Genomic DNA, 19,248 nt, shown 5'->3' with positions numbered 1-19,248 from the left:
GACAGGGCCAACCACGGCAATCCAAGCGGAGCCAGTGTGACAACCACCCAGGCTGGAGTGCAGTGTCACGATCACGGCTCACTGAGCCTCGGACTCCCACGCTTACACAATTCTCCCACCTCATTCTCCAGAGTAGCGGGGACCACAGGCACGTGCCACCATGCCTAGCTAATTTTTTCATTTTTTTTGTAGAGACGGGATCTCGCTGAATTGCCCAGGCTGGTTTCAAACTCCTGGGCTCACCAAAGGCCTCTTTTCTAAGAAAGATCCCCCTTGTCTCCAGGGAGACATCCTACAAAGTTTTATTCTTTACAGGAACTCGGTGCCCTGTCCACAGCCAAACAAAAAGCTGCTCTCTAGAGGGGTGGCAGCAGTCCAGCACGGTCCAGTGAGACCCCGAAGGTTCCAGGAGACCTTCAGTCCTGAGTCTCTTTCAGTCACTGTCTCCTGACTCGGAGTCTTCTGCGGACTCGGATACGCTCTCTGGCAAGTCATCTCCCATCTGCTGGAACCTTCCCGACTCTGAGTCCCACATGTATTTGATGGTCACCTTGAATTCAGCCATCTCATACCCAAAAAGCTTCTGCAAGAGACAAAGGTAAGCATCAGGAGGAATGAAGGTATTCAGAAGTTCCGGGGTTGAGTGGTGGCGGGGGTGCCTGCATTCTCAGCAGGCAGAGGAAAGGCAGCGGCCCCTCCTGCCAGGGCCCTCGGGGCCACACTCACCAGGACGCGAGCCTGCTCTGGGGTCAGCACATCGCCCTCCTTGCACACCTCGTAGTCGGACAGCAGGGTCACCACACCTGCAGAGGAGCGGGGTCCCCAGTTACCTCTGGCCCAGGGGCCTGCAGAGCCCTCTCTGTCCCACCAAGTCGGGAGAATTCCAGATGGCCACCTGCCCTCCCCACAGCTTCAACACACACTGGGCAGTGGCTGCCTCTGTGAGGTCCCTTGATTTGCTGCAGCCTCGACCTCCTGGGCTCAAGTGATCCTCTTGCCTCAGCCTCCCATATAGCTAGGACCACAGGCACACACCACCATGGCTAAGTTTTTGATTTTTTTTTTTTAACAGGTGCCAGGCCCCTGATGTCCCTCAAGGGCTGCATTCTGGCTGTAAGTTACTGTCTGCTTTTACCCCAACTGTGAGGCGGGCACTTTTAGCTCCATTTCCACATGAGAAAATGGAGGCTTGTAGAAATAACTTGCTCAGCTAGAAAGGGAAGAGCTTGCAGGCCTGTGCTCTTGGACTCTGGGCTGTGACCTTTTGGCTCCAGGGCTGCCCATACCTCTCTTGAGGGTGGTGGGCAGGCCCAGCTGCCTGAGCTGTGGCTCCATGGAGTGGGAGAACTGCTCCAGGGGCCCTGAGTCCAAGCTCACGGTGAAAGTTGCTCTGTTACCAGCTCGGGCATAGTCCATTTCTGTGTATTTCGTGAACCATCTAAGGGAAAAGAGAAGTGGTAAGAGGGGATGCTCCTGGCTACACCACCAGCCCATGGGTCAGGTTCCCCAAGTGTCCTGTGGTCCTGGGCCTTCTCCCATCACAGAAGCCAGCCAGCCCAGAGCACCGTGCTGGAGAGGGCAGAGATGGCTGTGGTCCCAGGTCACAAGCTCAGTGACAGGCTTCCAGGAGTGGTTCCAACTTAATGCCCCCCACATGGAACCAAGTCCCCTCTCACCCTCCTCTTCCCCTCTGTTCCTCAGGAGTACTTACTCATTCACGTCTTCCTTTGTGCGGTTGGTGAACAGGAGACCCACTTCACCCCTCAACTTTTTGCTGACCTACAAATCAACAGTGAGGCCGGCTTGGTCACATTAGAGTAGTGCTTCTCTATTAGGCACGTTTTTGGTCACCAGGGGACATTTGGCAACATCTAAAGACGTTTCTGATTGTCACAGCAGGAAGGAGTGGGAGGCAGGAAGTGTGCTATTCCCTGGGTTTGGAGGTGAAGGGAGAGCTTTAAGCCAAGATGTGCTCCCCCTGAGCCATGGAGCTGCCAATGGCTGGGGGAGGCTGTCACGTGGGAGTAGCGGGAGAGAAGGCGGCTTTGCCTCAGCCCCTCCCCGTGAGGACTAGTGACTTACCTGGTGCAGGTTGTCTTTGTACTCATCAGATGGGCTCCGACCCAACGCCACCATCATCACCTTGTTTTTGCCAAAGAACATCCTACCGCAAGACAAAGAGCATTCTGTGAAGGAAGGACCCTGCCCTCCCCATCCCTCAGGTACCCGCAAAGCCGCTCTAGTCCCGTGAGCTCAGGCCCAGGCTGAGCCAGTGGCATCCACTTCATGCTGCCTGGCCACACAATCCCCCGCTCAGGGTCCCTTTCATTATGTCCCCACCCACAAACCCCTGACATGGCAACATTTTGTGTCCCAGCCCATCACGAGCATTCTGTACCGGTTCCCTGTCTGGATGTACGAAGGAGGCATGTTAACAGCTGAAGCAGAGCTGGGGTGGCAAGAGACCACCACCAGGGCCACCTGCCCCAGGACAGAAACTTGCCATGTGGTTCCTGCGTCCTGCTCCCCGGTCGCTGTGTTCCAGTGCATGTACTGACATTCTAAAATTTGTGTGATGCTCCTAAACTGTCCAGACTCCAGGGTTAAAGGGCCACTTTTCCTGAAAGGACCACCTCTCAAACATCTCCTGAGCAACTGTCAAGTCCTGCCTCCTAAAGGCTCAGTGCAAGACCTGCTTTTTTTTTTTTTTTTTTGAGATAGAGTCTCATTCTGTCACCCAGGCTGGAGTGCAATGGTGCAGCTCACTGCAATCTCTGTCTCATGGGTTCAAGTGATTCTTCTACCTCAGCCTCCTGAGTAGTTGGGATTACAGGCGTCTGCCACCACACCAGACTAATTTTTGTATTTTTAGTAGAGAAGGGGTTTTGCCATGTTGGACAGGCTGGTCTCAAACTCCTGAGCTCAGGTGATCCGCCTGCCTCAGCCTCCCAAAGTGCTGGGACTATAGGCGTGAGCTACTGCGCCCGGCCCAATACCAGCTTTAACAGTGATAAAGCTCTTCAGTAGCAGGTGGCACTTTGTCCTTACCAAAGTGTCAGCGGCATGACCCAGGCACCTCAAGGGTCAGAAGTTGCTCCTGTGCTTTGACTGAGAGCAGCCTGGTGTCCCCACTCAGAAGGGCCTTTCTCCCCCTGCCCGCTCACCGGCTGTGCTTCCAGGCGTTCCGGATGTCCTTCAGCTTGCTATTCCTCATGTTGGCCACAGAGAAGATGAAAAGGTACTTGTAGGTGTCCACACATTTCCGAAGCTGTGGGACAATTCACGAGGCTCTGAGTTCAAGCAGCAGCATACGATGGGCACTACTCTGACTGCAGATGGGAATGAATCTGCTCTGGGCCCTGGACAACTATGGAAACTGGAAGAACTGGAGGCCTCTCATTTGATTGTCTCCCACCTCCATTACTGAAATTAGGATCGCCAACTACAGGGGAGGCTGGGCCATGGATCTACACCCCACGGCCTTTCCGAGGTCTCTGACTTATCTATGACCAACAGTGGAACTGACCATCAGCTGTTACCCACAGCAGCAAGGCTCCTGCCACATGGAGCCTCCGTGTTACAAGGGGAGGCAGCTCATCAGTACTGCTCTGCACGTGGTGCTGGCCAAAACCACCATGAGGCGGCCTCCAGGAGGGGAGTCTGTGCAGGAGGAGACAGTTTTCACCTAGCCTGCAGCCCAGGTTGGCAGGTCAGAAGCACTACAGGCAATGGGTTGGTGCAGTCTCCTACACGCAGCCATTTTTTTTTTTAAAAGACAGGGCCTCACTCTGTTGCCCAGGCTGCGTACCAACAAGTCCAGCTAGTTTTTCTCTCTTTTCTTTTTGTAGAGATGAGGTTTTGCCATGTTGCCCAGCACGGTCTTAAACTCCTTGACTCAAGCTATCTGATCACTTGGCCTCCCAAAGTGCTGGGATTACAGGTGTGAGCCACCGTGGCTGGCCTCCTCCTGTTTTTTGACATTGGGCAGGCTAACAAACCTCTGTAAGCTTCAGTGACCCCAAATGTAAAACAGCAACATCATCACCTAGTACCTACTCACAGGGACGTTATAAGGATGGAGTGGATCAATACATCTGAAACCCTTAGTGCAGGACAGGGCACAGAGTAAGAACTAATCAAAGCTGTAAACCATCACTATGGAAGTTTTTGCTGGTGCTGCTGCTGGAGGAAAAAGGGCTGGATTAGCAGCTTGGAGATTCCTCCCCCCCCCACTAGTATGCTCTCCTGGCCAGCAGTCCTATAGCTACCTTTACAAACCAAACAATTGCAAGCTCTAGAAAAACAACCACCTCTTACCTCTTCTATCAGGTTTTGTTTCAATTCCAAGCCTTTCTTGGCAGTTTTGGTTAAGGAGACTAATGAAAACAAGAAGGAAGGAGATGATGAGAGACAAATCTAGATGCACTGGAGACTTCAGCTTGATGCAGCCATGCTGAAAAAAGGCAGCAAGGCCTTCATGGCCATCATTTCTGGCACACAAAGCCATTCCAGGGCCCACGGAATGCCTACTCATTAGCATTCTTGGGCCTGACGATCCCTGGATATAAATCCTGCTATTTAGACAGACTAGGCCTTTCTTAGCTCCTCAGGCTGACCCAAATAACTTGGTTGCAGCGGGAGGGGTGGAGGCTGTTCCTGCTGCTGGGAGTGCTCTTGGTGGCAGACCTCACCTGCCGGTTGAGGCAGGCCTCTTTGTTTATTTTGGCTTTTTTTTTTTTTTTTTTTTTTTTTTTTTTTTTTTTTTTTTGAGATGGGGTCTTACTCTGTCACCAGGCTGGAGTGCAGTGGCATAATCTCGGCTCACTGCAGCCTTGACCTCCTGGGCTCAGGCAATCCTCCCACACAGTTAGGACTACAGACACATACCATTAGGGTCTGCTAATTTTGTCTGGGACCACAGAAATCCACCACCATACCCAAGTGATTTTTCTATTTTTTGCAGAGATGAATTCTGCCATGTTGTCTGGGTTGGTCTCAAATTCCTGGGCTCAAGAGATCTGCCTACTTCAGCCTCCCAAACTTTTGGAATCATAGGTGTGAGCCACTGCACCCAGCCCCTTTCTGCTCTCAACTAGGGTGCAGAGGCCACTCTCGCTGGCCTATGCGGTGAAACGGCGAGTCTGGGGCTCGATCTCCTGTTACGTGTCTGCACTCCAGTTGTGCAACGTAGACTCACAGATGCAGCAGCACCTCTCTAGGGAGGGACATGTCACCTCTTTTTTAAAAATGGCTGGGGCCCGATTTGCCCTCTACCCAGGAAGTTCGGCATTCGCCAGACCTGACCCAGACCCTCTGCACAGAATCAAATTGTTCCAGCATCACTTAAAAGAACTCCAACTGCAAAGCCCCGGGTGCCCTCACAAAGGGGCCTCGGCCTCTCTTCTTTAACCTGCGTGGCACTCAGCCCCTCTTAACAAGGCACCACACAGACAAGGATGATCACACCAGCAAGGAGAGCAAAAGAAATATAGCTGGCCACTTCCCATCATTTCCACTGTTATACCTTGGATCCAAGCCAGCATTGCCCTCTCTTGGATTAATACAGGCCTCACTGCTTCCATCCCTGCCCTCTGACCTGTCTTCCCCAGCTAGTCTCATTCGACCCTTTACAAGTTAAGGTAAATCACGTCAATCTTCTGCTTGAACTCTAGGCAGGAAAGCCAGGGCCTTACCAAGGCTGAGGAAGTCCTGCCCTCTCTGCCTAACCCTCTCCCCCAACTCTGTTTGGCTCCTTCTGTCCAGCCCCACTGGCCTCTTGTCCCAAACATGTCAAATCTGCTCCCACTTCAGAGCCTCTTCACTTCACCTTCCCTCTACTTGGAACAGCATTCTCCCAAGTATTTCTACCGGTGCGCAATTCCACAGGTTGCTCACTTCCTTTCTTCAATTTTTCTGCTCATTTGTCACCTCATCAGTGAGACCTTTCCTGACCACATTATACAAAATATCACTGTCTCTTCACCCCATGTTTACTCAATCTGATTTTTAGCATTTTGTGGAATGTGCTTCCCCTAAAACGTCAAGCTTGATGAGAAATAGGCCTACCTTGTTGTAACTGCTGTATCCTCCAATGCCTAGAAAGTGACAGATCCCTAAATGCTTTTTACTATGCCAGGGAGCGGGGTGGAGAGAGATGCCACCACAGCAAAGGTGGCCAAAGATGGTCTCTTAAGAGGTGCTCAAGTCGGGCATAGTGGCTAACGCCTGTAATCCCAACACCTTGGGAGGCTGAGGTGGGAGGGTCGTTTGAGCCCAGGAGTTCCAGACCAGCCTTGGCAACACACTGAGAGTCACCTCCACAAAAACAAACAAAAAAACCCAACCCGGTTCAAGACCAGCCTGGCCAATATGGTGAAACCCCATCTTTACTAAAAATACAAAAAATTAGCTGGGCGTGGTGGTGTGCGCCTGCAGTCTCAGCTACTTGGGAGGCTGACGTGGGAGGACCACTTAAGCCCAGGAAGTCGAGGCTGCAGGGACTTATTTATTTTTGAGAGGGAGTCTCGCTCTGTCGTGCCCAGGCTGGAGTGCAGTGGTGTGATCTTGGCTGATGGCAACCTCGGCCTCCCGAGTTCAAGCGATTCTCCTGCCTCAGTCTCCCAAGTGGCTGGGATTACAGACACCCGCCACCACGCCCATCTAATTTTTTTGTTTTTTTGTTTTTTTTTAGTAAAGATGGGATTTCACCATATTGGCCAGGCTGGTCTCTAACTCCCGACCTCAGATGATCCACCCGCCTCGCCTCCCAAAGTGCTGGGATTACAGGCGAAGCCACCGTGCCCGGCCTGCAGTGACTTACGATGGCACCACTGCACTCCAGCCTGGAAAACAGAGCGAGACCCTGTCTCAGAGAGGTCCTGCTAACTGACAACTAAGAAAGAACAAGTCATACGAAGAGGTAAGCATGCCAGGCAGAAACAACTGCAGATACACAACGCCAGAGCGCGAACAAGCCTGTGCTGGAAGGGAAAGGGGAAAGGCAGCCAGGGTGGCGGGAGCGCAGGAACTTGAGAAAGGGCCGAGGTTGGGAAAAGTGGGCCGAAACGAGTAGGGGGTGCTCAGGGGTTGTCTCCCGGCCCAGTCGGCCTTGCAAGAGCACTTGAAACTAGGCAAAAGAGTCTCGGCTCCCTGGGCACGAGCAGGCGTCAGCCGCCTCTGGCGGTTCTACAGCCCCGAAGCCTCCATTCCTGCTCGCAGCAGGGCAGCAGAACACCTCGAGGATATTCCCGGCGTCCTCTTCTACGTTCCCGCCACCCCGAAGCCCTCACCGCAGCCAGCCCGCGGAGTTCCCCAAAGAGTCCCAACGCTCCCTTCGCCCACCTTTCTTGTCGCGCTTGGATTTGGGCATCGCGTTGAATCCACGTGCGGCGGAAGACGGTGCTCCCCGTTAAGACCCCGGCGGCGCGGGGGCCTTTGGGACGGCCCTCGGCGGGCTGCCCCTCGCGTGTGCCTGACCCAATATGCGCAGCAGCCCGCCTCTCTCTGCCGAGGTGTCGCCTGCGCTTTCTCCTGCGCCTGTAGGGCGACTTCCTGCGTACCCAGGCGGCTCCCGAACCCCGAGCGTCCCACCGAAGACCTCGTACGAGGTCCCAGCTCTTTGGTCCCGCGGAGGTGGAGCCCGGCGCGGTGCATGCCGGGACGGCGGCGGGCGGTGCTTACCCACGCATCATGGCGGCGGAGTGGGCTTCTCATTTCTGGCTTTGGGCTGCCCTGCTGATATCTGCGGCCGCGGTCTACGAAGATCAAGTGGGCAAGTTTGATTGGTGCGTACGTGTGGAATATATTCGAGAGATAAGTGGCTGTTTCCTCAGTACCTGTCTCCTACCTGCTAAAGGGAGGGGGGTTGTCATGTAGCAGGATTGGCTACATAATTTGCAGGACCAGTACTAAATGAAAACGTGGCTTCTTGTTCAAAAATTATTAAGGATTTAAAGTCGTCGGAAGCAGAGCTTTAAACCAAGTATCAGAGTTCCTTCTACGCTGATCCTTGTGTGTAAGCCGGCCCTGCCATCCAGTCATGCTTGGGGTGCTTGCTGGTCGGAGGTCACTGATCCCGTCCTCCCCTCGTCAGGTTCCATTTCTTTGACTGTCAAGTTTCTGGTCTACCAGGTGTCAGAGGTCCCCAGGCCGTCAGTGATGGATGGCTTGAGCCCAGAAGTTCAAAACAGCTTGAGCAATATGGCAAAACCCCATCTCTACAAAACGTACAAAAATTAGCCGGGCATGGTGGTGGTTGCCTATAGTCTCAGCTACTCAGGAGGCTGAGGTGGGAGGATCACCTCAGCCTCCTGAGTAGCTGGGACTATAGTTTTTTGAGACCATCTCAAAAAAACAAACAAAAATAACTAAGACGCAAACACATTAGCCTAGGCGTAAATAGGGTTAGGATCATCAATATCACTGTCTTCCACCTCCACATACTGTCCTACTGGCAGGTCTTCAGGAGCAGTACCACTCATGGAGCTGTCTTCTCCTGTGATAGCAGCACCTGTTTCTGCAATACTTCTTTTTTTTTGAAATGGAGTCTTACTCTCTCACTCAACCTGGAGTACAGTGGCACGATCTCAGCTCACTGCAACCTCTGCCTTCTGGGTTCAAGCTCTTCTTGTGTCTCAGCCTCCCAAGTAGCTGGGACTAGAGGTGCACACCACCGCGCCTGGCTGATTTTTGTATTTTTAGTAGAAATGGGGTTTCACCATCTTGGCCAGGTTGGTCTCAAACTCCTGACCTCAGGTGATCGCCTACTTCAGCCTCCCAAAGTGCTGGGATTACAGGCATGAGCCACCATGGCCAGCTCGGAATGCCTCTTGAAGCACCTGCTTGAGATTATTTTACAGTTAATTTTTTTTTTTTTTTGAGACGCAGTCTTGCTCTGTCACCCAGGCTGGAGTGCAGTGGTGCGATCTTGGCTCACTGCAGTCTCCACCTCCTGGGTTCAAGCAGTTCTTCTGCCTCAGCCTCCCAAGTAGCTAGGACTACAGGCATGTGCCACCATGCCCGACTAATTTTTGAATTATTAGTAGAGACAGGGTTTTACCATATTGATCAGGCTGGTCTCAAACTCCCGACCTTGTGATCCACCTGGCTTGGCCTCCCAAAGTGCTGGGATTACAGGTGTGAGCCACTGTGCTCAGTCAATTTTTTTTTTTAATAAGTAGAAGGAGTACTCTAACGATAAAAAGTGAATACATAAACCAGTGACATAGTCATTTATTATCAAGTATTACGTAGTATATATAATTGAATATGCTGTACTTTTACACAGCTGAAGTACAGTGGGTTTGTTTATACCACCATCACCACAAACATGATTAATGCATTGAACTACTATGTTATGGCAGCTACAGTGTCACTAGGCGATAGGAATTTTCAGCTTCATTATAATCTTGTGCGACCATTGCTGTATATGCTGTATATGCAATCAATCATTGACTGAAACATTGATTTGTAGTGCATGACTGTATACTAAAATGTTTAAAAGCGTATGTACAAAGCCAGGCACAGAGTACTTGGGAGGCTGAGATGGGAGTATTACTTGAACACAGTGAGATCCCAGCTCAAAAAATAAAAAGTATGTCTATATTGGTGGTTGTATTAGTTTGCTCAGGCTGCTATAATGAAATACCACAGACTAGGTGGCTTAAACAATGTAAGTTTATATTCTCACAATCCCGGAGGCTGGAAATTTAAATTCAGGGCATTGGGAGGCTTTGTTTCCTCTGAGGTCTCGCTCATTGGCTTGCAGAAGCTGCCTTCTTGCTGTGTTTTTACATGGCCTTTGCTGTGCTCACACATCCCTGTTGTCTCTTCCTCTATTGGATTAGGGCCCCACCCTTTTGACTTTATTAAAACATAATTACATTTTTAAAGGCCTTGTCTTCAAATACTGTAACATTGGGGGTTAGGGTTTCGACATAGGAGTTTTTGATGATACAACTCAATCCAGAAGAGTGATATTTTAGATTAAAAAATTTTTATTTATTTATTTATTTTTTGAGACAGAGTTTTGCTCTGTCACCCATGCGGGAGTGCAGTGGCATGATCTTGGCTCACTGTAACCTCTGCCTTCAGGATTTAAACAATTTTCCTACCTCAGGCTGCCAAGTAGCTGGGATTATAGGTGCCCACCACCACGTCCCACCACACCCAGCTAATTTTTATATTTTTAGTAGAGATGGGGTTTCACCACATTGGCCAGGCTGGTCTCAAACTCTGGACCTCAAGTGATCCACCTGCCTCGGCCTTCTAAAGTACTAGGATTACAGGTATGAGCCACCTTGCCTGGTGGAGATTTTAAAATTTTTATAGGTATTGCCCCCACCCACCCATTTTCTGTAATAAGGAGGCATTACTTTTATATACAGATAAAACAACAGTATTTTATTTACTTACTTATTTGAGACAGAGTCTCATACTGTCTCCCAGTCTGGAGTTCAGTGGCATGATCTTGGATCACTGCAGCCTCTGCCTCCTGGGTTCAAGCGATTCTTTTGCCTCCGCCTCCCAAGTAGCTGGGATTACAGGCACGTGGCACCATGTCCGGCTAATTTTTGCATTTTTTTTTTTTTTTTTTTTTTGAGACGGAGTTTCGCTCTTGTTACCCAGGCTGGAGTGCAATGGCGCGATCTCAGCTCACCGCAACCTCCGCCTCCTGGGTTCAGGCAATTCTCCTGCCTCAGCCTCCTGAGTAGCTGGGATTACAGGCACGCACCACCATGCCCAGCTAATTTTTTTTGTATTTTTAGTAGAGACGGGGTTTCACCATGTTGACCAGGATGGTCTCGATCTCTTGACCTTGTGATCCACCCGCCTCGGCCTCCCAAAGTGCTGGGATTACAGGCTTGAGCCACTGCGCCCGGCCCAATTTTTGCATTTTTGATAGAGACGGATTCTTACCATCTTGGCCAACTGGTCTCGAACTCCTGACCTTAAATGATCCATCTTCCTCAGCCTCCCAAAGTGCTGGGATTACAGGGGTGAGCCACTGTGCCTGGCATGTTTATTTTTTGAGACCGATTCTTGCTCTGTCACCCAGGCTGGAGTGCAATGGTATGATTTTGGCTTACTGCAGCCTCGAACTCCTGGGCTCAAGCAATCCTCCTACCTCAACCTCCCAAGCAGCTGGGACTGCAGGTGCTTACTACCACTCTCGGCTTTTTTTTGTATTTTTTTTTTGTAGACATGGAGTTTGCTGTGTTTCCCAGTCTGGTCTCAAGCTCCTGGGTGCAAAAGATTCTCTCACCTCGGCTTCCCAAAGTATTGAGATTATGGGTGTGAGCCACTGTGCTAGCCAAAACAACAGTATGGAGTAATAATAATATTTGCTCTATGTACTTTTAGGGTTGTTTACTAGATACACTGAGAGTAAAGTATGTGAAAATACATATAGAAACAGACAAATGTCATATAAGTCTTTGTCTTTACCACCAACTTAGCTTCTTTTTTTCCCTCCCAAACTAAACCAACAACCTAACGATGAAAAATTCCATGAATATGTCATGTGTGTTTCATGTGCTAGAGATCACAGTACTTTTTGTTTTTTTTGTGGTAATGGAGTCTCACTCTGTTGCCCAGGCTGGAGTGCAATGGCGTGATCTCGGCTCACTGCAACCTCTGCCTCCCAGGTTCAAGCAACTCTTTTGCCTCCACTCCCTGAGTAGCTGGGATTATAGGCGTGTGCCACCATGCCTGGCTAATTTTTCTGTATTTTTAGTAGAGATGGGGTTTCTCTACTAAATGTTGGCTAGGCTGGTCTGGAACTCCTTGCCTCAAGTGATCCACGCACTTCGGCCTCTCAGAGTGCTGTGATTACAGGCATGAGCCACCACGCCTGGCCAGGAGCACAGTATTTCTCTCTTTTTTTTTTTTTTTGAGATGGAGTCTTGGTCAGTCACCCGGGCTGGAGTGTAGTAGCACAATCTCGGCTCATTGCAGTATCTGCCCCCCAGGTTCCAGTGATTCCCCTGCCTCAGCCTCCTGGGTATCTGAGAATTACAGGCGTACACCACCATGCTGAGCTAATTTTTGGATTTTTAGTAAGACGGGGTTTCACCATGTTGGCCAGGCTGGTCTCGAACTCCTGATCTCAGGTGATCTGCCCACCTCGGCCTACCAAGTGTTGGGATTACAGGCGTGAGCCACCGTGCCCGGCCCCACAGTACTTCTTAACAGCATGGGGCAAACACCTCCTCTGTCCTTGGTAGCCTACTGTGTGAGGCGAATCATTTTCTCCTACTGCTTAGGTAAGAGTGTTGAAAGTAGTGGGATACAGCCCAAGGAAAGTAAGAGTGGGTCCAAATGGGTCCTGAATATGGTTGGGGTAGAATGAGTTGAGAGAGAGCAAAGGCCTGTCTCCGTCTGTGGCCTGTCATTGGAACTTTTGCTGACTTTTCCTCCAGCAGTCAGTGACAGTAGAAGGGAATGCAGGACTGTGTGCTCATTGAAAGCAGGGTTTGTGTCTCTCCTTCGTTTGTAGGCTGAGTGCCTAGTCCCACTGTCAGTGAACATGGAGAGAACTGTAGAAATTTAGGTCAGGTGGCCTTTGGGGTGTCACTTTTCTGAAGGTTAATATGTGCTTCCATTTAGAAGGAAGGCTTAGTATGTCTCTCATCTGTTAGGAGGAATTCTCTTCTCTTGCTTTCTCTGTGTCTGACTACATTGAATGGAAATCTTGCTTTTGGTCAGAACTCTTCACTCATAAGCACTTCTTATATGTCCTAAAATAAGTGTGATGGTGATAGCCCTGCGATGTGCTTTTTCCCGAACATTTTGTGGAATGGTGATTTTAGCTCCTTACGTTCCCCTGTTCCCTTTTCCTCAGGAGGCAGCAGTATGTTGGGAAGCTCAAGTTTGCCTCCTTGGAATTTTCCCCTGGATCCAAGAAGTTGGTTGTAGCCACAGAGAAGAATGTGATTGCAGCATTAAATTCCCGAACTGGGGAGATTTGTGAGTGAACTGGGAACCGTGAAGACTGGCCGCCTCAGGGATGGATGGAAGGTCCATTGCTAACTCTGCCTGGCTGACTCCTGGATAAGGGACGTGTTGGCCAGAAGATGCCTCTCTTAGTGGATTCCGATACTTTTTTTTTCAGTCTTACCATCTTCAAATATTTGTATATTCCTATAACTGACCTTTGCAGTTTATTCCCTCAGCCTCAATCCTGAGTGCCCTTAAATAAGATATTCCTGCAGGCCCAGGTGGGATGATCACTTGAACTCAGGAGTTCGAGACCAGCTTGGGGAACATAGTGAGGCCCCATGCCTACAACTGAAAACTAGTCAGGCTTGGTGGCATGTGCCTAGAGTCCCAGCTACTTGGGAAATTGAGGTGGGAGGATCGCTTCAGTCCATCAGTTTGAGGCTGCAGTGAGCTGTGATCACGCCAGTTCACTCCTGCCTGGGCAGAGCAAGACCTTGTCTCAAAAAAAGATATTGCTGCAAAAAACACATTATTCTGCTTTGCAGTAAATTCTCAAATACCCTCACTAGATTACCTGTACTGGCCGGATGTTTTTAGGCACTAAAATAATGGAAATAGAATTTATGATCACCGTTTTTCTCGTGAATTGGAGGGATTTTATTAATCTTGTTGTTTGTTGATATGTTTGATGGGGTGTCAGTGGGGCCTGCCTAGTAGTGACTCCTCCTACCCCCTTTTCCCCTCATTACTCTGTGAGTGGGACCGGATCACTACCAGTTAGCTCTACTCCTTCCCTCCCTTGAAATACAATTGGACATTGCCGTGCAAATGAAGAGCTCTTCATTTACCTCTCAGTCTTCTGGGCCACCCCCTTCAGTTCATAGTAACGTCTGACTTTTATGTCTCTCAGTGTGGCGCCATGTTGACAAGGGCACAGCGGAAGGGGCTGTGGATGCCATGCTCCTGCACGGACAGGGTAAGCAGAGTCCTCCTGTGTCTCCACTGTGCGGCCGGCTCCTGTCCCTTTCCTTGGCTCCTTCGTCTGTACAGGGTGTGGTAGGGAAAGGAGAAGGGGTACCTGTGACAGGGAAGGACAGGTACCTGTTTACTGTCTATTTGCATACAGAAATCAGAGGTGAGGCCACTGCTCACAGCGGGACCCTAGGAGGCGACAGAGCAAGTGGGAAATGACTGCACCATGATCTTTTCTTTTCCAGATGCAATCACTGTGTCCAATGGAGGCCGAATCATGCGTTCCTGGGAGACTAACATCGGGGGCCTGAACTGGGAGATCACCTTGGACAGTGGCAGGTAGGGGAAGAAACTGGAATTTATCTTGACTGAGTTAAAAGTTTTGCTGGGACACAGATCCGCATAGACGGCAACTCTGGGCCTTTTGGCTTTTTCCCAGGGACCACTGAAGAGCTAGAACATGGAATGCCCATAGTGGGTTTGGTTGCTCAGCCAACATGTGTTGAGCACCTGTTAGATGCAGAGCTCCGTGCGGGGTGCAGTGCTTGTGCTTGTGCTTGAATGCTCTCATTTTACTGTGATTTGTGAGTTTTGCAATGTTCTAGATATAAACATAATATAAAACTTCCAGTGTTTTAAATTTTGTTTAAAGAACAGCTTGACCTGCTGTTACATCTTTGCTAAAGTTGTTTATTTTTATTTATATATTTTGACCCAGTTTCACTCTGTTGCCCAGGCTGCAGTGCGGTGACTCAATCTTGGCTCACTGCAAACTCCGTCTCTCAGGTTCAAAGCAATTCTCGTGCCTCAGCCTCCTGAGTAGCTGGAATTACAGGCATGTGGACCACACTTGGCTGATTTTTGTATTATTAGTAGAGATGGGGTCTCACCATGTTGGCCAGGCTGGTCTCAAAATCCTGACCTCAAGTGATCTTCCCACCTTTGCTGCCCAAAGTGTTGGGATTACAGGTGTGAGCCACCGTGCCTGGCCTTAAAGTTGTTTAAATGATAGGGTCATTTGTATTAGCTTATACATCTTCTGATAGTAATTCATTTGGTAAACACGTGGTGAGTCCCCAGGTTGTGGGAACACACGGGACTGTGAGACAGTTTCTGTCATGGAGGATTCCGCTGTCCATTGGGAGGCAGGCAGGTAGCACAGTAATGACAGCACTGTCTGATGTGTATGTGGCAGAGGGTAGGTCCAGTTGTGGTGAAGTCCCAGGGGAAGGAGGGAACAGCCCTTAGGAGATGTAGGTGGTTTCAGGGAAGCAAGCAGTGTGGCCAAATAGTTGCAAGTGCTGAAGCTCAAGTTGGTTAACGAGAGAGAGCCAGGATTAGGAGCTGGCTGTGTTTGATCCTAAAGCCTGTTTTCTTACCTACCAAGCAACAGTGGTTACTGTTCTGGACTGTCTGTCCTAGCCTGAGGCTCTGCAGGTGTGGGCAGCACTTAAGCTGTGCCTGTGCTCAGTTTCCAGGCACTTGGGCTGGTTGGCCTGCAGGAGTCTGTGAGGTACATCGCAGTCCTGAAGAAGACTACGCTTGCCCTCCATCACCTCTCCAGTGGGCACCTCAAGTGGGTGGAACATCTCCCAGAAAGGTAAGACCGCCTGCTCACAGGCAACAGCTGCCTCGCCCTACTCTGTACGAGCTCCTCTTTCTCCTTGAGGACCCTGAAGTATTTGCTTTATCCAGGCCTCTTTCTTGTTGGTATTTTGTGGAGTGTGTTGCATTCACATGATCTTGAAGGCTGTGAGTATGGGTGATAGGCTGTGATACTCATAGGCTGTGAGTGTGGGTGAAACTCCAGAGTATGTCTGGCGTTTCCTTTGCACTGAGAATACTCTCAAACTGGGGCCGTGGTGCAAGCCATGCTACGGGAGCCATTCACTCGCTCATGGTCATGCTACTTTGCACGTTCTGACTTCTAGTTCAAGTTAGACAGAGCCTTTCATTCATATTAAGAGTTAGAACAACTCAAGAAGAGCCTAGGGTAGGCTGAGTGAGGTTTGAAATGGTTTCTCGAGGTCCTGCTGGTAGAAAGCATTGAAACTGGGAAGGAACAGGAGGGAGGAACAAGAACAAAGACACCACATAGACACCCTGTGGCTACTTTCAAAGTTTAGAGCAGGACTTCACGCTTCAGATTCTGGCCAGGCGCGGTGTCTCACGCCTGTAATCCCAGCACTTTGGGAGCGTGAGGTGGGCAGATCTCGAACTCAGGAGTTTGAGACCAGCCCGGGCAACCTCATCTCTACAAAAAAATACAAAAAATTAGCATGGTGGTGTGTGCTTGTGATCCCAGCTACTTGGGAGGCTGCAGTGGGAGGGTCACTTGAGCCTGGGGAGGTAGAGGCTGCAGTGAGCCATGATCGCATCACTGTATTCCAGCCTGGGTGACAGAGCAAGACACTGTCTAAAAAAAACCGGAACAACGACAACAAAAAATGCTCTGAGGCCGGTTATGAAATATCCATGAGCAACACTGGCCGGATAGGAGCTGCAGTGCGCCTAGCCTGCCTGGAGGGGGCAGCCGTATCCACCTTATTGGTGCTCTGTATTTAGGCCTAGTGTTGTCAGGTCTTCTAACTGCAGGAAAAATTAGAAATCTGATTGTGCAGTGTAATCTCTTCTAAATGTTGACAACTAATTCAAATTAAGGACAACAACAAGAGGGCCGGGCGCGGTGGCTCAAGCCTGTAATCCCAGCACTTTGGGAGGCCGAGGCGGGTGGATCATGAGGTCAAGAGATTGAGACCATCCTGGTCAATATGGTGAAACCCCGTCTCTACTAAAAACACAAAAAGTTAGCTGGGCATGGTGGCGCGTGCCTGTAATCCCAGCTACTCAGGAGGCTGAGACAGGAGAATTGCCTGAACCCGGGAGGCGGAGGTTGCGGTGAGCCGAGATCGCGCCATTGCACTCCAGCCTGGGTAACAAGAGTGAAACTCCGTCTCAAAAAAAAAAAAAAAAAAGAACAACAATAAGAAAAGCCCCCAGACTGTGTGAGCCAAACAAAACCTATTTTGGCATTGCTAGTTTATGACATCTGGCCGAGGCCTGGCAGCCCCGGAGGATAATCCTGTCATGGGGCTAAAGCTGACGCTCTCCTTTCTTCTTTTGTCTCTTAGTGACAGCATCCACTACCAGATGGTGTATTCTTACGGCTCTGGGGTGGTGTGGGCCCTTGGTGTTGTTCCCTTCAGCCATGTGAACATTGTCAAGTTTAATGTGGAAGATGGAGAGATTGTTCAGCAGGTACGGGAGGGGGGAGTGTCAGGTTCCAGGAGCCTGTGAATGGGGAGGGGACTCGATAGATTTCTTTGTACTGGGTAACAGGGAACTTGGCTGGGTAGATGCAAAAGCTTCTTATGCTTCCTCATTCTGGTCACTTGCAAGCTGCCTTCCCGTTAGGCCTTTATTTAAAGTACTCATATTTACATGTGTTATCTTGTGGGGTGGCTAAACAATTACGTTGATCTAGTCACTGCCTGTAATATCTTATAGTGCTATGAAATAACAGTAGGACACCACATATGACAAATAGAGTAGAGAGGTGCTGATCTGAAGGGTCAAGTATTTAAAATTATCTGGGCTGGGCACGGTGGCCCACGCCTGTAATCCCAGCACTTAGGGAGGCCGAGGCAGGTGGATTGCGAGGTCAGGAGTTCAAGACCAGCCTGACCAGCATGGTGAAACCTGTCTCCACTAAAAATACCAAAATTAGCCAGGGATGATGGTGCATGCCTGTAATCCCAGCTACTCAGGAGGCTGAGGCAGGAGAATTGCTTGAATCTGGGAGGTGGAGGTTGCAGTGAGTCAAGATCAAGCCACTGCACTTTAATCTGGGCGACAGAGCGAGACTCTGTCTCAGAATAAAAAAATATATATATCTGGTATATTTTTCCAGTGACCAGAAAGAAAATCCTGATCTTTTTTTCCAAACTTTTGAGGCTCTCAGGAGGTAGGAGGGTGGGGCTTTAGGGAATAGCAAGAATTCTTATGGAACCAACCATGAAGAGCCTTTGAGCTTAGGCCCCCAGTGGGATGCTGGCAGCAATATTGCCGTTGGGCCGAGAGGGAAATGTAAAAATACTTCACGAGCTTCCTGTTAACGATGACTTTTCCATAGGTCAGGGTGTCAACTCCATGGCTGCAGCGCCTCACCGGAGCCTGCGGCATGGTGGATGAGGCTGTCCTGGTGTGTCCTGACCCAAGCTCACGTTCCCTCCAAACTTTGGCTCTGGAGACGGAATGGGAGTTGAGACAAATCCCACTGCAGGTGAGAGGCTGCCACCGCTGCTTCTGGCCTGAGGCATTTTCTTCACAGAGTAGAAAGTTTGGCAGGATTCCCTGGAGGGGCTTTCTCCCAGACTCTTCTGAGCAGTGGAAGCCATTCAGGCCTCTCGCTGAACTGGTATAAGGGGAAGTTGGCCACTTTCCCCTTTGGGGAACTTGAACTGGAGCATTTGGAGCCACCTGCCGTGGCCTAGTTACTTCCCCCAGCAAAGTAGGGCAGAGGATGCGAGCCTGGGACGGGTCAGGGACTTGTCAGCTGTTAGCCGTAATCCTCCTCCTCCTCGCCTTCCAGTCTCTCGACTTAGAATTTGGAAGTGGATTCCAACCCCGGGTCCTGCCCACCCAGCCCAACCCAGTGGATGCTTCCCGGGCCCAGTTCTTCCTGCAAGTGTCCCCAAGCCACTATGCTCTGCTGCAGTACCATTACGGCACCCTGAGTTTGCTTAAAAACTTCCCACAGGTAACTGCAGGCAACATGGTTTGCTGGGATTCAGGACACAGCCAAGACATGCATGCTCGAAGGCAGTGCTTTTGAATCTGGAAATGTTTGCTCTTAGGCCTAAGATTGATGACACCTTCCCATAAGTGGTTTGGTTTGAGAGGGGGTAGTAGCCTTACAGTAGAAATGGTATATTTCGTCTTGAGTATTACAAAGCATCTTTAGAGTAAAACTAGTGCCTTCCTTAGTCCAAAGGAAATAAGGGGACATAAATGAGAACCTCCCCGTAGAGCAGGCGTCCCCAAACTTTTTACACAGGGGACCAGTTCACTGTCCCTCAGACCGTTGGAGGGCCGCCACATACTGTGCTCCTCTCACTGACCACCAGTGAAAGAGGTGCCCCTTCCTGAAGTGCGGCGGGGGGCCGGATAAATGGCCTCAGGGGGCCGCATGCAGCCCGCGGGCCATAGTTTGGGGACGCCTGCCGTAGATGCTAAGAGCGAGCAGCATGGGATTTAGGGTTGGCTTGTGCCTGTGTTGGAGGTAGGGGAGAGTTCTGTTTTCAGCTGTAGATGCAACTGGGGCCTCCTTCTGCTCTT

At 50.2% G+C, this 19,248-nt stretch overlaps 2 protein-coding genes across 4 annotated transcripts in view; one reads left to right on the top strand and one right to left on the bottom strand.

The window, feature by feature from the left end:
* Positions 1–286: 286 nt before the first annotated feature.
* Positions 287–7,431, bottom strand: MRTO4 (MRT4 homolog, ribosome maturation factor). The gene is made up of 8 exons (XM_010345517.3): positions 7,342–7,431; positions 4,318–4,376; positions 3,165–3,268; positions 2,083–2,164; positions 1,712–1,779; positions 1,287–1,438; positions 727–803; positions 287–583 (listed from the first exon to the last, which is right to left on the bottom strand). Exons 1-8 carry the CDS (start codon positions 7,367–7,369, stop codon positions 434–436), a joined length of 720 nt encoding a protein of 239 aa, XP_010343819.1. The 5' UTR covers positions 7,370–7,431; the 3' UTR covers positions 287–433.
* Positions 7,432–7,597: 166 nt separating this feature from the next.
* Positions 7,598–19,248, top strand: part of EMC1 (ER membrane protein complex subunit 1) — a 33,236-nt gene continuing 21,585 nt past the window's right edge. Inside the window, exons 1-8 of one of the 3 annotated variants that reach the window (XM_010345516.3) lie at positions 7,598–7,784; positions 12,842–12,966; positions 13,850–13,915; positions 14,157–14,250; positions 15,383–15,511; positions 17,043–17,169; positions 18,044–18,193; positions 18,503–18,670. In XM_010345516.3, the coding sequence (XP_010343818.2) occupies positions 7,690–7,784; positions 12,842–12,966; positions 13,850–13,915; positions 14,157–14,250; positions 15,383–15,511; positions 17,043–17,169; positions 18,044–18,193; positions 18,503–18,670 (954 nt within the window). In that variant the 5' untranslated portion in view covers positions 7,598–7,689. The remainder of the gene's footprint in view (positions 7,785–12,841; positions 12,967–13,849; positions 13,916–14,156; positions 14,251–15,382; positions 15,512–17,042; positions 17,170–18,043; positions 18,194–18,502; positions 18,671–19,248) is intronic. The other 2 variants (XM_003934938.4, XM_074380171.1) reach the window with 2 other exon arrangements.

The sequence above is a fragment of the Saimiri boliviensis genome, chromosome 11 (genome assembly GCF_048565385.1).
Source record: "Saimiri boliviensis isolate mSaiBol1 chromosome 11, mSaiBol1.pri, whole genome shotgun sequence".
NCBI lineage: Eukaryota > Metazoa > Chordata > Mammalia > Primates > Cebidae > Saimiri > Saimiri boliviensis.
Note: the sequence above shows the minus strand (reverse complement) of the source record. Positions and strands in the feature narration are given on the sequence as shown.